We start from the raw sequence: 17,500 nt of genomic DNA on the forward strand, positions 1-17,500 counted from the left end.
GTATTTTGAAACTATCTGTTTTAGACAATAAATTAAAATCAGTTTTTGAAAATACTTCTATTGTACTATTACAACGCCAACCAAAAAATATTTTAAGACACATTAGTACATCAAGTTTTAATAAGAAACCAGTTTTTATTAATGATGAATGCAAGGTTTTAAAATGCGTATCAAAACGTAAATTATGTACAATGTATCTTCAGTTTGTTAACCATTTTACCACATCATCTGGTAAAGTATGGTGCATTAAAACTTCAATATCATGTAATTCAAAAAATATTATTTATTTTCTGTCATGTAATGGATGTGATGGAAAAACAACATACATTGGTAAAACTAATAATCTAAGGTTAAGAAATAATCTACACATCTACACATACAGAACAGGTATTGGTTCAGATAAATTTGATCAGCATGTTTTCAATTGCCATAAAAATGAACTTTTTTTTAAATTATTTCCAATGTTAAAACTCTCAAATGAGAATTTACTTCTTATTTATGAAGCTCACCTACATAAACAGGGACATGATACAATGAATATATAAACAGGAAGTAATTATTTTCACATTACTTTTAAAATTTTCCTTACCAACAAGTATCAAGTTATGCTATATTTTTGTTAATTATAGTTTTTTATATAAACCTTAATTGCTTCCTTTTTTAAACTTTTTATAGGAAGCTCAATATAAAGAGTTTTTTTATAGTTTTGTAAATCTCATACACAGCTGAAGATTTTATATGAAAGGCCTTCTGTGTTAGAGAAAGAAAAAAAAAAAGATTTTTTTTAATATTAGTCAAAATTTAAATAATAAATATATTTTACTCATCTTAGTTTGAATAGTTTTTCTTTTGTTACCTGGAACATTTACTCATATTTGTTAAAAAATTTTTTGGCTAAACATTTATATATATTTTTTTTTTGCATAGTTGGAGAACCCTTTAATTGCAGAAACTTAGCATTATCAGGTGGAGGTAAGTTAATAAAACGGGCGAGCCGCTGAGGAAATAATTGGGAATTGTGTAACACAATTCAAATATTGAAATTTATCTGGAAATTTTCTGCCCTATTTTGCATAGTATGAAACACTCCAATATTTGTTGCAGAGACTTAGCATTATCAGGTGAAGGTAACGTAATAAGAGGGGTAAACCGCTGAGGATCTTGTTTTAAAGAACCATATGGTATACAATAACCCTAAATTTAATGTGTCAGTTGAAAATACACGCTTCTCCTCATTAAAGTGGCTATTCTGAATTAAGCCAAGTTTTCTTCACGCTCTTCCTGACTATTACTACATACAGTAATGTTTTCAATAAATGGAAAGCAGTCAGTTAGTTCATAGGCCTTAACAAAGTTGTCTATTTTGCGTTACAAAAATGTTGATCCATTGGTAATTCTTAAATGCATTCTGATATATTTCCACAGTTTATTGTCAGCTTTGAAAACAGTATATGGCCAATTACTTTTTGATAAAGGTACTTGATAGTAAGTAGAGCAAAAATCTAGAGTACTATACTGTATTTATAAATCATGCTTATGATCACTTCAATCTTGTATTGTTCAATCACTTCAGTAATTTTGTCCGACCCATATTTTATGTGCATTTATTTTCTAATCATTTTAGTTGTTCCAAAAATATCAATAAATTCAGTATTGTATATAAAATTTATTTTTTGAATTTTTTATTTTTTATACAAAACAAAAATTGATGTTAAGAACACACAGCTACGTTAATAAAATACATCATTTTTTTGAAATAAGTAGCCTGGTTTTTATCATTTATATTAAAACGTTGCAATTAGTTATTAATTTAAATTTATTTTATTTTTTTGTCCAATGATATATAATTTTATGATATAAATGTGTATATACAATGATATAAATTTTGCCCAATGATATTATAAATTTCAAACAAATATTTTAGCTTTTAAAACCCTTTTAAATTTATTTTATAAAAATTTTAATGTTATAATTATTTTAATGCTTATAGAAGCCAGTACTTTTTATTACACTATTAAATTTGAGTTGTTATGTAACGTTTGTTTCGCATTAAAAATTTTCGCCATTAAAAGTGTTTATAAAGATTATTCTTAGAAAAAGTTTGAAAAGATTTATAAAAAAATACATATTTATATAAATGTAATTATGTATAATACTCTTCGATAAAATGAGTTTATTTTAAACATTATAATTAATTTGTTACTTTATTTAATAACGTAATAAATGGACTTGATAATTTATGTATTTAATATACTTACATAATAATTTATGTATTTAACAATTTACAAAGCATTTTCCATGGTATAGTATTTTAAAAAAATGTAATATAAATATATTTTTCTTTTCAAATTTTAGTCTTTTGAGCTTAGATTTTTCTTTTTTCTTTAAGATTTTGATTTTGTTAAATAATTTATCTTACAAATTTTCTATTTATTTTCAGCGCATTTTGAAAAAAAAGTTCGTTATTTCGAGCCCTCGATACATAAGTTATCTAGCACATGTAGTTTGACTAAGATGGATAATGTTATTAAAAAATAACAATATCTATCTGGTTTTACTGAAAAAAAAGCTGATGCCATTCCAATAATATTTTTTTTATAAATTAAGGCTTGGAGATGCAAACACACCCCTTGGGGTTCCTTGGTTGAGTTAAGGCTAGAGATGGTGTCTCAATAAAAATACTCATCTAGGATTTGTTAATAGTATTGAGGCTATTGCTTGGACTATTAGATAGTGTAATAAGTACTGTGTTTTGAGTCAAGCTCTTAAACCAATTTAAAAAAAGTATCAAAAACTATAAAACGCAAAAAAACCATCATCATCACTAAGTTCTCAAAATCTATCATTTACTAATATTTGTGGTCTTTGAAGTTACTTTTCTTCTGTTGAGTCTTATCTCTTGCAAAGTACAACAGACTTATTTGCTCTTTGTGAGACTATTTTGAGTTCAGCTGTCTCATCTTGTGATCTTAGAGTTGATTATTATCTTCCTTTAATTCTTAAAGACTCCAATAGTCACATGCTTGGCCTGGGCATTCACATTTGTAAGAATTCACCCGTTTGTCAAGAAACTAGGTTTATATCTACAGACTTTTCTTTTATGTGCTTTTGTTTAGCACCACTTCTCTCTCTCACCTTATTCTTTGTTCTATATTGCTCTCCTTCATCTAAATACTGCAATCTTTTTGATGTTATTTCTGATCAAATTGACCAAACCCTTTTCTTTTCCTTGAGCCAATATTGCTGTTATTGGAGACTTTAATGCTCATCGCACTGAATGACTTGTTTCTAGTGTCAGTGACTCTGTGTTAAGGCCCACAACTTTTGCCTTTCTTAACCTCTAACACAAATAGTCAACTTTCCAACTTACTTTCCAGATAATCTGAATCAATTACCTTCTCTACTCGACTTATATCTTGTTTTTGATCTTAGTTTTCTATTAGTTTTTGATTCTAGTTTTCTTTGAGCTTAGTTTCTCCACATTCATCCTTGAGTGCTCCTGATCAAGGTTTGATATTTCTAAAAACTATTATCTTATTCTTCTTCATCATCAGAGTCCTCCTATCATATCCTAATCATCGTACTTCTTACAACTACATTAAAGCTGATTGGGACTCTTTCCTTGATTTTATTTGTGATGGCCCTTGGGTTGAAATATTTTGTCCTTATGCTGACAAATGTGCTTTTTATGTAACTTTTTAGATTCAGGTTGGCATGGAATCTTTTATTCCCTCTTGACAATTCCAAAATAAACCTCACTCTTCTTCATGGTTTTCCTCTTATTGTGCTGTTGCGATTTCCAATCGCAATCATTACTTCCATATCTATTACCAAAACAATTTTCCAAAAAGCAAATGTTTGTTTACTATTGCTAAAAAGCATTGTAAAAAAGTTTTGTCTAATGCTACAGCCCGCTATTCTTAAGTCACAAAATCTTGTACTTCATCTTAAAATTTAGGCTCCAGAGACTTCTGGAGAATCTTTAACAGTATCTATGATAAGGAAAAATCTGTTATTCCTCCTTCCTTGCATGGTTCAGAATTTGTTACCTCACCTAAAGTCAAAGCTGAATTGTTTGCTAAGAACTTTTCATCAATCTCATCTTTTGATTCCACACATACTACCTGATATAGCCAACAATTAGGTTGATCCATTGCTTGATATTTGTACTACAACAGCTTCTGTGTTTTACGTGATTTCATGCTTAGACTCTTCTACAGCTTTTGGTCCAGACAACATACCTGTTATAGTCTTGCAGAAGTGTTCTCTGGAGCTGTTGTCTATACATTCAAAACTTTTTAACAAGTGCTTATCAGAGTTTTATTTTCTAGCCTAATGGAAAGCAACACCTGTTATGTCTATTTTTCAAAATTCTAGAGAGCCATCTGACTTGTCTAACTACTGTCCTATAAGTCTTCTTCCTATCATAAGCAAGGATTTTGAGTCTTTAATTAACAAGTACTTAATCTTTCATCTTGAATCTAATAACTTACTTTCTGATCATTAATATGGATTTCATTCTTCTCGTTCTACTGCTGATTTGTTAACGATAATTACTAATAGGTTTTATCCTGCATTAAATAGATGTGGAGTGGATAATGCTGTTAAAAGTTTTCTTGAATTAGGACAGTAAATAAAAAAGGAAGATTCTTTTCTGACGTTAACATATTTTATCACAGTGTATTTTTATCATGGTTATTAAAATTTTTAAATTTTATTCAATTTCAATGATTAATTACAATTAGTTTCGAAGTTTGAAATTATATTATCAAGAAATATATTAATTATTTTTAATAAATATAATCAAGTTTATTTATTTTTTTAAATAATAAATATGTTATCAACTTGTTTCTTTGTGTAGCAACCTTGTTTATCAAAGCTTGTATTTCTGTGTGAAAGGGTTGAGAGTGGTTTGTAAGCACAACAATAGCAACAAAAACAACAACAACAACGTTAACAAAAACAACAACAACAGAAACAACAATAGTAACAGCAAAAGAGTAGCCTTCTTGACTGTAGTAGCCCTAACAACCCCACAAAATTTTGGTATAAAATATTTGAATATATTTTATTTTTATATACTGTATTGTAATACTTTATTGTTATATACTGTATTGTAATACTTTGTTGTTATACGCTGTGTTGTAATAAGTTGTGTATTTAATCTTAACTGTTTAATTAGTAACATAGTTTTTAATGGTTTATTTTGTTGACTTTTAGACTTTAATCTTGAAAATATTTGGAGTATTCGCAGAGATGTTTTGTTAAAAGGAAACAGTGAAAACTTTAAAAATGGTTACTTGTATTACTCAAGATATAAAAATAACGCACCAAAACTGCCAGATGCACCAAAAGGTCATTCAATATGTATATAGAACATAAAATAATATTTATTTAAAACATAAAATAATATGTATATAGAACATAAAAGTTAAATATATGAAAACATCAATATCAAGTGAAATAAATATAGTTTTGATTAATTTGGAAAAAAATGTTATCACATAAGCCAATAAAACTGTAGTTCTAGTTAATATTTTATGACTAACACTAATATTATATAATTAAAAGCAATTTTATCTCTAATGCATGGTCTGATCTTATTATTCTTCCAAAAATAAGGCACAACTTTTTCCAAAGAACTTTTCCTCTTAATCATTTCTTGAATCTAATGGCCATACTCTTTCCATCATATTAAAGAACCAGATTAATCTATTATTAGACATCCAAATCACTCCTGCTTTTAAAACCTCTGGGAAATAGTTAAAGAGATCAGAGTGATTTTGACCACTCTAACTATTCCCAGTTTTCTTACTATTATCAGCAAAGTCTGGCATACTCATCTTTTTTCTTCGTATGATGGTTCTGGGAAAGTTTTTAAAGTTGTTAAGTTATTTTTCTAACCGTAATATCAACGTTTTTCTTGATGGATAAAACTCTCATGAATTTTTAATAACTTCTGGGATACCAAAAGGTTTTATCTATGGTCCTGTGTTGTTCCTCTTACCTTTAAAGTGGCAGCCAATTTAGAATTTGATTTGTAAAGTTTTGACCTCAAAACTCAATTTTCTACTGGTAATAGTTATTGCAATATTGTTCTTATATTGACCAATGACAATTGCTGAATGACAACAGTCTTACTGAGTCCTCTACTTTGTGTCTTCTTGGATTATTTTACTAATGACCTCTGATGGAAATTATATATCTAATCCATTGCAAACTTAGAACCTACTAAGGTTGCCTCTCTTTATCCTGCTTGGTATTTTTTCACTCCTTCCATTACATACCTCCATAAATATCTTATTTGTCTTTGTACAGAAAGCAGTTGTTATAATTGGGGTGGTTTATCTAATAATTTGTAAGGTTGTATTCTTTTCAGTTTCATCTACCTATACTACCATGGTAGATACTGCTCAAGTAGCTATTAATGGCTGTTTCAACAACAAAAATTCAGTATTGTGCAAAGACATAATTCAGCAAAGATGCATCCTCAACAAACTTTAATAGTGATTTAAATGTTTTTTTTTCTTTAAAAACTGGTGTGAAAAATAGTGTAAGATGTTTCTGGAAGTTAAATGGAAAAAAGGTAGGGATGAAAGAAGTTTGAATAAAGTTGTTATTAATTCATTCTATTAAATAACATTAATTTATTTAAAGATTATATTCAAACAAAAGAAAACTTACGAAGACAAAAGCTGAAAAAGAGACAGCTACAAAGCATATTGATAAAGAAACCAAAAATAAGTAACAAAAAATAAGAAAAACTAAAACTAAACTACGCTTTTTAACTTTGAGGTCAGTTTCAATTGTTGCTGTAAACAAGGCACATAAAATCTGGCTAATTTTTTCTGTCACTATCACAACTATCATGTTTTTTTAATTAGTAAGAAGGTTTTTTTCAAAAGTAGTACACCATTTTGTTAGAAAAATTAGTTGAAAAACACTTATTTCTAAAAACTTGTTTAAAAGACATTAAAAATAAGAGTAAAAAATAGTGTAGGGAGTTTGTGGAAGGAGGAGGGTGGTGTCCAACATGTTTATGAGGGCAACCATTGCTTCATAAACATTATGTAATGATACTAACTGTATAGTAAATAACTGTAAGTTTTTTATGACTTGTCCAATTGTTACAAGTTGAATCTTTTTATCATTTCAGATACCTTTCAATTGTCTTCAACAAAGAAAAGTAATTACATAGTTTCCTCTACTGCCAAAGCTAATGTAGGCAACCAAGAATTGCAGTTTTCAAAACCTCTGAAAAATATAATCGAGAAGCAGAATCTAAAATAATTTTTTTATTTTTTATTTTAAAAACTTAATGAGTTATTTGCTTTATTTTATTTTGTTTGAGATGTCTTAAATTAACTACCAATAAATGAAGTGGTTGTTGAAAATGTAAAATTATAATCATTTTTTGATTTATAGATTATAGTTGGTATAATAAAGTTTATAGAATAATATTTATTGTTATAAATATTATTTTGATTATTTGTATAGGGAATATATTAACGATTTCTTTAATATTTTATATTTCTTAAATATTATATATATTATAAATATATATTGTAAATATAAAGATTTCTATCTGATATGTTGTTGCCAAATTTCATTTGTTTTGTTAGTTCCTTCGAAATCTGATGATTTTTTGAAATAATTTTTTATTAAAAATTCAAATCTTCTGTCAACATCCAAGAAAAACTTAGTTTATAAATTTAGTGTTTGAAATGCATAAGTTTTATTTAAACTAATGGAACAGTATGTAAAATAAATGGGTCTTATAAGATTGTAGGTTACTGTATAAGGTACCTTTTTTATAGTTAGATTATTATGGGGTAAAAAAATTGTTAAAAGTGGCGGTTTGACAAAAAGTACTCATTGTCAATCAATTTACATAACCTGACAAGAGATTTTGATGTGGCTATGATCTATGCCATTCGAGTGGTATACTTAGCATATAGCTATGGTGCTAAAAGCACTTAAATGATGTAGTTTTAGTCACTCATGGCTTGGATCAATGCCATCCTATAAAGTTTATCTAGTTCTCATTAAATAGTCCACATCAAATTTTCTTGTTAGGAGTGCAACTTTATAAATAAGTATAAAGAAATTTAAAGTAAGTTTTGATTATCGCAATCATTTTTAAGTAATAATTTTTATAGTTCTGTAAATTACATCGCTTTCTCTTTTCTACAATTCATGGTTGCTGCTCAAAAAAAGCTATCATCTCTAGTTTCATTAACCAAAACTCATTCTCACTTGACTCGTCATTCAACAAAGTCTCATCTTCATGTTTTTCTGACTCATACAACCTACAACTTTTTAAGCTTTCAACCGTTTCCTTGCTTTTTAACTTTATTATTTGTTTTCTAGTAACTCCCAACTTAATTGTGGTTGCTTGCAGCCTTGTTGGAAGTGAATTAGAATGAAAAAATAATACTTATAATAATTATAATCAGGCATATTTGTTTAAATGTTTATTTGCTAAGTTTAATTTTGACATCTGGGTAATAAAATGAGTTGAACCTGGTTAACTATCCCCTTGAAACTGTTGAGTCAATCAAATTTTTTTTTATATACATCTTCATTATATTTGCTATACTATTTTACAATATTTTTTAGAGTAAGAAAAAAATGCAGACTTATCCTCCATTTTCAATTGAAAGTCAAAGATTTAATCAGGTATTAATAAACTCTTTTATAAAGAATATTAAATTTTATTAAATATTTACTAAAATAAAGAAACATTACTACGCAATTTTAAAAAAATGTACAAATAAAAAAAAAAGGATCATTTTTTTTTAAAGTTATTTTCTGCTTAGTGCAGCAATGTTTTAAAATTTAAAAACTTTCAGTCAACGTTCAATCACATTTTTTTATTTTAACTCGGATAAGGAAAAGATAATATTAATAATGTTAGTTATAATTTTTTTTGGCTTGCACAAATTTAAAGGGCAAGAAAGCAAATTTTTCTTTGTTTTTTTTTTCATAAAATTGTTTTTTATAGCTAATATTTTATCTATACTAAAAAATATAAAATTGAAAAATATGATATTTTGTTTACATAAAAACCAATCTTTATGAGTATAGTAACTGATTTTTATTCGTTTAAAGGATACTTATTTTGGTAGACTTCAAAGATGTTTTGATATAGTTGATCCAAGAACATTGTTTGTATCTGAAGTAAGAGTATTTTGATAAATTTTGTGTTGCAGCCTTGTTAATGAGTTCATTTTAATTAATTAGACTGTTTTAGAAAACACTTCAAGATTCCATCAAAATGATTGAAGATTTTAAGAAAGGAGAACGCAATCAGCTTACAGATGCTCAGGTTCTAATCCTTGTATATAGTATTGTTTTGAAGAAGGAGTTCATATAATTAATTTTGAAACACACATACACACACAAACACATAGACACACACACACATATATATATATGTATATACACACACACGCATATATATATACACATTCCAGGGCTTTTGATGAAGAAAATCGTCAAGCGTGTTTTATCGCACTTGTAATTATTAGAATATGTTTTTATCAAGCGTGATTATGTGCGCTCAAGATAACATTGGCGAGTGCAATCATGAAAATTGCTGAAGGCGATGCTCATAAAAAGCTTTTTTATATCTTTTTTTTATTTGTTACATAATTCTTTCATCAAAAAATGTTTGAATTAGTATTTTCACACTCATGACACTACTTCAACGAAGTAGATTTTTATACTTCCAAACTTCTTGTATATTGTCAGATTGCGATTTTATTTTTAACTATTTATGTTTTAAAAAAATAATATCAAACAAAAACGCAACTTCTTATTGATTTAGTACTGAAGTATAATTTAGTGATTTAGTTTTGCTTCGTTGTTTTGATATATGTATTTTAAAATGTTACGCTGTAAACCTTATTAACGGTTAATCGTTTTTATATTTCTTGATATTTTTTCAAATTAATTATTTAATTTTTTTAGATAGCTATGTATCTATATTATAGCTATATTCTATCAACTTTTTATTTAATAAATGTTGACATCATTACTTTTTTTTCTTTTTGAATGTCCTTGATTGCAAACATTCTAAACAACAGAATCTTTTAAATTTGAGTTAAAATAAATAATAGTTAATAAAAAAGCTATATTATGAACAAAAAATAATTTTAAAAATTACTCTATTAATAATTTTTATTTTTATTATAAACGATGTGTGGAATATTACAATCAATAATTCAGATAAATCTTACTTGATATTTTCACAAGATTAAAAATACTCTGCAGTTTCTATTTTCTTATAATGGTTTTCTAATTTTCTATTCTTATTTTATTTGCACACTTTTGTATTCACATTGTGTTTCCACGTGCACATTCCATTATTGAAATTAGTGACTATTAACGACTTCAAACTGCTTATTTATTACGTTAGTGCAAAAGAGAACGACATAGTGCTTTTTATATTTTATATCAGTGCTTTGATAATAGAATATCTTTAATAAAAATCTTTTTTAAATATTTTATGAAAATAAAAAAATAATCCTGAACTATTGGACGAGCGCTATTTTATACGCTCGTTATTAGCTGAACGAGTGTTGTTTATCACGTCTATTACGTTTGAAAATACCGTTTACGGGCGCGTTTTATGAGCGGAGCGCGATCGCGCTCGCTTTATCACAAGCCCTGACACACACATGGATATATATTTCTTTGAATTCATGAATTTAGCGGTGGACATAACCCTATGCAACTTTAGTTACAAAAAAAACTATTTTTTTAAGAATTTAATAAACCTTTAAGCTGCAAATACTACACTATTTATTCATTGAAAATTGTTTAGAGTATATTAAACATATAGTAACCATATTTTAGTAATTTTAATTTTAGTAGTTATTAAATGTTTATAACACTATAAGCAATTTATAATTTTTATAATTTGCGTAATATTTGCAAAAAAATATTTGAAAAAATAAGAAAAAAATGCAAAATAATCAATGAAAAGATTGCTGCCCTATACTAAACTGTCAGTTGATATAGCAGCACTCTGCTGTAAGTCAGGCTATTTGTCAGTGGTCGTATGTACTGAAGTCCCTGGCAGCAGGCTATTTGATGTCACACTGCTCACCTAAATCAGCAGTATAAGATCTAATCTTCAGGTTTTTGGTTGCTTAATAGAAATGTATTTTCGTGAAAATACATTTCTATTAAGCAACTATTTGGAAATCAACTCAAAGTTTTTTTATTAAGTAGCTCTTTGGTATTTTTATAAAGTAAAATTAATAGTTTTTCATATGAACAAAGTAAACATTTTTTTGTTGTGTTATTGTAAGCAGAAGCTCTTTTTAGGATAGACCAAGTTAATTCAGGTGTTTCTTTGAATTTTTCCCTAGTTTTCCATATATTTTGTGAAAGTGGTTGCACTTGAAAGTTTTTTATTTGTATAGGATTGCTAATGGTTTGCATATCTCTTTTTCCTCATGCTCTCTGATAAACCAATGTATGCTTTGCTCGGTGTGTTTATGGAAAATGTTATGCATTTGTAAATTATATTTGTTGCTATACAAGATCTATTCAGCAGGAAGATTTCTTTTTGTTTGCAATTACAAGGAAAATTTTCAGTTGTCCTTTTTGAACTTTTTTGTTTTATTTTGACTTTTTATGATTTTTGAAATGTTGTTTGAGCAGCTGTAGCTAACTTTTGTGGTGTTTTGATTGAATAGTTTGTGCAATGGGTTTAAAGGTGGGAAACGCTTATTTATTAATTGCAAAAAGATTTGGCCAACATTGGTAGAGACGCTTTTATTGTAGGGTTGGTTAAACCAAATTATATTCCTTTTTCTTTTGGAGGGTTTCTTGTCTTTTGGGTTGTACTTTAAGTTAAAGTTTATAAAACTGTTTTGTTTAAGTGCTTCCTCGTATTCTGTTTTTGATGAGTTAAATATTTTTTTTCATCTGAAGAATTTTGTGATAGCTGATCATTAATGGAGAGTAGGATCTGCTTTGGACTTGAGGTGGGTGGTTTGATTCAGTGTGAATGTAGAGTAGTTAGCCATTTTGCATTTAAAAGGTTGGTAGGAGTTTTTTTAAATACTAAAAGTTATGTCAAGAAAGTTTACGCTGTTTAGATTGGTTTGAATCTGGAATGTCTCAATTATATTGAGAATATTTAATTGGAATGTCTCAATTATATCAATTACTTTGTCTAACTGTGTAGCAGTTTTTTGTGCATTACCATCAATCCATTGACTCAGTAAAGACCTATATCACTTTTAGTAATGGCTCTAGATGAAGAGTCTAGAATATATATATATATATATATATATATATATATATATATATATATATATATATATATATATATATATATATATATATATAATATATATATATATATATATATATATATAGTTTGTTGTCTTTGGGAAGAGCGGAAGGAAAAAAGTGATTCTTACGCCAACACATTCGTCACTTTTAATTACTTTTGACTTTCGTCCAACATTTTCGTGTTGGACGAAAGTCAAAACCATTAATTTAATTACAAATTAATTTTTATATAAAAAGACCACAAAAACGCAAATTTAATTGACCAGAATGTTTTTAAAACATTCTGAATGTTTTTAAAACATTCTGAATGTTTTTAACAATATAAACAATGTTTTTTATTTTTATTTTTTTTAATAAAATGTTTTTATTTTTATTTTTTTTAATAAAATGTTTTTATTTTAATTTTTTTTACTGTAAATCATGCGCGGAGTGTTGCTACATCGACTATCTTATAGCCTGACTCGCAAGGGAGTGCTGCTACATCGACTGACAAATAGCCTGACTTGCAAGGGAGTGCTGCTACATCGACTGACAAATAGCCTGACTCGCAAGGGAGTGCTGCTACATCGACTGACAAATAGCCTGACCCGCAAAGGAGTGCTGCTACATCGACTGAGGGTTTGGTTGGGGCAGGCAGTCTATCATTATTAAAAAAAAAAAATTCAGGTCTTGCATTTTATTTTTTACTTTTTGTCAACAAAATATGGAAAAAACTTTCGGACAACATCTAAGGGTTCTATATATATATATATATATATATATATATATATATATATATATATATATATATATATATATATATATATATTATATATATATATATATATATATATATATATATATATATATATATATATACTATATATATATACTATATATATATATATACTATATATATATATATATATATATATATACTATATATATATATATACTATATATATATACTATATATATATACTATATATATATATATATATATATATACTATATATATATATATATATATATATATATATATATATATATATATATATATATATATATATATATATATATATATATATATATAGTATATATATATATATATAGTATATATACTATAGTATATATATATATATAGTATATATATATATATATAGTATATATTATATAGTATATATATATAGTATATATATATATATATATATATATATATATATATATATATATATATATATATATATATATATATATATTATATATATATACATATATATATATATATCAGTGGTGTACACTAGATTTTTAGATGTTTGAGTTTTGACACTAACAGGCATTGTGCAAACTCCAAACTTTTGTATGTTTATGCTTATATCAAAAAATAATGTTTTGCAAAGAATTGGTTGTATTGGAGCTTGGGAACAAAAAAGCCCTAACTTTTGGACCCACCCGGCCCCTAATGTGGGAGCAACAAGTTTATAAAATATTTTCTTTACTATTTTTATCTAAATTTATATTCCTCAACAAATTTCAAATTTCATGCAATAATCTCTTATTTTTTAAAAACTATGACCAAATAAAGTTTTAACCCCCCTCAATTTGAGGGGGCTGTAAACATTGCAGGGTCATAAAACCTGAACACTAATAGATTATTGCATGAAATTTGAAATTTGTTGATGAATATGAATTTAGATAAAAATTGTAAAGAAAATATTTTATAAACTCGTATATATACATATATATACATACATACATATATATATATATATATATATATATATATATATATATATATATATATATATATATATATATATATATATATATATATATATATATATATGTATATATATATATGAATATATATATATATATATGTATATATATATATATGTATATATATATATATATGTATATATATATATATATGTATATATATATATATGTATATATATATATATGTATATATATATGTATATATATATATATATATACATATTTATATATATATATATATATATATATATATATATATATATATATATATATATATATATATATATATATATATATATATATATATATGTTTGTATATATATCTAGAAAATAGATTTTGTAATTATATTAATTTGAGTAAAGAAAAATTCAGTCTGCTTTACTAATCATTAGTGTAAAATTTTATGCTATGTTAATGAAAAACAAACATTTTCTTTTATTTTAGATATTATTAAAATTACTTATTAATTGTTTTAATTAATAAAATATTTAATGTTTAATTTTTATAATTTGTTACATTTAAAGTTATTATTTAGCTATGGCGTGCTCGAAAGATTAAAGAGGTTTGAATTTAGATTTGAATTAATAGCAATTTGTTGTTTGTTATTTGATTCATTATAATTTAAGTTATATATTTAACAAGATTTTATTGTTTATAATGTGTTATTTTTATTTATGTGAACTACTTATACTATAGTATTTGCATTTCTGTAGGCTATTATTCATCCTGATACTGGAGAAAAAATATTTGCTCCATTTAGAATGTCAGGTAATGTAAATTCCATAAATATTGCTTTTTGAAAAATTGAAATTGTTACCATTGTGAATGGATAAAATAATATATTCAATTTCTTTTTTTTAATTTTTTTACACAATTTTTCCACTTTTGACCCAGCGAAGCAACTGTGATAAACCTTTACAACACAGCATAACAACTTTGAAAAAAACACAGTGAATATAAAATAACTAAAGTACACAATAATAATTGCAATACCGCAGTAATTGCAATTAATAATAATAATAGAAATACCAGGTGAGCTGAAAAAAAATGTGACTATATTTACACATAAAAACTATATTTTTACAAAAAAAAAAAAAAAAAAATTAACAGTAAAGCTTCATTTCTTATTTCTTTCCAAACTTTATAAACGATTTAAAACAAAATAATAAGACTATTTACTTGAAAGGTTCTCTTTTTTTCCTTTCCTTCTTTTTTAATAATTGCAGTGAGTATTTGTTTATCAGTTCAAGCCAATTGCCTAGCTCTAACATCATATTTTAAGAGTGTTTTCATTGTTGTATTCCCCATGTTCATCTCCTTGGACATCTTCTTGATTCATTTCACAGGGTTTCTAATGTTCCTGACTTTGACAGCCTTTATTGCTGCTGGTGTTCTTTTAGATCTTGATCTTCACACTGCCTTTTTTTTGCAAGACCCAAAGTGTGACTTTGAAAGCGAGTGAAAAAAAAAAAAGAAAAAAAAAGTCTGAAAGCAACTTGTTTTGGAGGAAATCTAACACTAAGAAGTTCAATAACAAAAATAATATTTGTTTCTTGACTTCATTTTTGCGTGTTTTTTTTTTGAAAAAATATTTTCATGTTTAATCTGAACTTTATATATCTTAATATATATAATAGAATAAATAGATAAAGTGCATTTACATATCTATAAAATGATCTTGTAAGTTTTATCCCTGATATAACCGACCTTATCCTAATTTAACAGTCACATTTTTTCAGCTCACCAAGTATTTACAATAATCTAAAACAGTTTATTACAATGATTTATTTTTTATTTTATTTTAGGTTATGTACCATTTGGAACACTTCCAGTAAGCGAAAGAATAATTTTATATTTTTGTAAAAGAATAATTTAGTGAAAATAATTATATACGAAATGAAATTCATTACACTATAATACTGTATATTATTGATATGCTTTTTTTATTATAAATTTATAATTGGAAATTTAAAATAAAATAAAATGTTTTTGTAAGTATATCATTAAGTTATTAAAATAACTTCTTTTTTTTTAATTTTTTTAATGGTATATATAATTTTTGTAATTATAATATTTTTAATATTATTTGCTCTCTATTTGAATCAAACAAGGTGGTAGTAAACATCAACTTGTTTTGCTCTCTATTTTTATACATAACATTTTTGCACTCCATTTATATACAAACAAGGTGGTGGTAAACAGACATCCTTTTTTACAGCTTGCAGTTTTTTGACTTACAGATAAGCTGCTCTTTAAAAAACGTATTTTTAAACACTGAATACTCTTTGCTATTCACCTAGAATAATGATACATGCCAGGTGGATTGAAGTAGAAACTGTCTACCGAAACTTATAATAGCATATTTTCATTTCTGATAATATTATTTTGTGTTTTTAAATGTTTTGAAAATAAAAAACTTTGGGTAAATAATAAGATTATAATAAATACAAATTTTACTTTTTTTTGGTTGGTTCTGTAATAAGGTTCAACACACTTCAAATTTCAGTTATGAATTTTTTTAATTAAAAAAAATAAAACAAAGTTATGAAAAGAAAAGAAATTTATGAAAATTAAATTTGCCCCTGTTTTAAACTTATCCTGATAACTGCTATTGGGTAACATTAGCCCATCAGATATAACCTAACAAAAACAATTGAAAATGTTTTAATAACTGATTATGAGCTTTTAATATTGTTATTTATAGGTAGTCTAGGGTCTCGTCAACCTTTTTTATTAAAAAAAATCAAAAAATGAAAAGCTAAAAAGTTACACATTAGAGAAAAAATATGGGTTAAATTGCCCCCAAATTTGTACTTAAGCAGATAACCAGTTATATATATATATTTATATATAAATTTAAAATACAGTAAACCAATTTAACTTCAATTCCCATTAATAATAAAACTAATTTGGAATTGAACACAGGTCAAAAGTCACCTTACAGTTCTAAAAATTTGCAGGGCATTATTTTGTGGTCACTGTAATAAAATGACAAGGTGGAAATATATGTAAATATATATCTGCACACACATATATATGTATGTATGTATGTATGTATGTATATATATATATATATATATATATATATATATATATATATATATATATATATATATATATTTATATATATAATGAGAAAAAATTTTGTTAAGTGATTTTCTACTTAATTTATAAATGCTCTGTTCTTTTGAGAACATTGAGCACTCTATTTTGTAGAATAAATTTTAAAAATTGTTTAAATTATATATATATATATATATATATATATATATATATATATATATATATATATATATATATAATATATATATATATATATATATTTATATATGTAGATAGATATTGATATAGATATAGATATTTATATATGAAAAATTTTAAAAATATTTAAAATACTATTTTTATGTTAAAAGGTGATTGGTATGTTGA

At 25.4% G+C, this 17,500-nt stretch overlaps 2 protein-coding genes across 2 annotated transcripts in view; both read left to right on the forward strand.

The window, feature by feature from the left end:
- The window catches only part of LOC136077943 (uncharacterized), a 20,284-nt gene extending 12,745 nt beyond the window's left edge, over positions 1–7,539 (forward strand). The window contains exons 3-4 of the mRNA XM_065792302.1: positions 5,221–5,355; positions 7,157–7,539. Of these exons, the coding sequence (XP_065648374.1) occupies positions 5,221–5,355; positions 7,157–7,290 (269 nt within the window). The 3' untranslated portion in view covers positions 7,291–7,539. The remainder of the gene's footprint in view (positions 1–5,220; positions 5,356–7,156) is intronic.
- Positions 7,540–8,579: 1,040 nt separating this feature from the next.
- LOC100206719 (sideroflexin-5) overlaps positions 8,580–17,500 on the forward strand; it is a 26,868-nt gene continuing 17,947 nt past the window's right edge. Inside the window, exons 1-7 of the mRNA XM_065792303.1 lie at positions 8,580–8,679; positions 9,112–9,180; positions 9,254–9,328; positions 14,607–14,633; positions 14,785–14,839; positions 15,877–15,902; positions 17,485–17,500. The exon at positions 17,485–17,500 is cut by the window's right edge and continues 38 nt beyond it. Of these exons, the coding sequence (XP_065648375.1) occupies positions 8,632–8,679; positions 9,112–9,180; positions 9,254–9,328; positions 14,607–14,633; positions 14,785–14,839; positions 15,877–15,902; positions 17,485–17,500 (316 nt within the window). The 5' untranslated portion in view covers positions 8,580–8,631. The remainder of the gene's footprint in view (positions 8,680–9,111; positions 9,181–9,253; positions 9,329–14,606; positions 14,634–14,784; positions 14,840–15,876; positions 15,903–17,484) is intronic.

The sequence above is a fragment of the Hydra vulgaris genome, chromosome 03, assembly GCF_038396675.1.
Source record: "Hydra vulgaris chromosome 03, alternate assembly HydraT2T_AEP".
NCBI lineage: Eukaryota > Metazoa > Cnidaria > Hydrozoa > Anthoathecata > Hydridae > Hydra > Hydra vulgaris.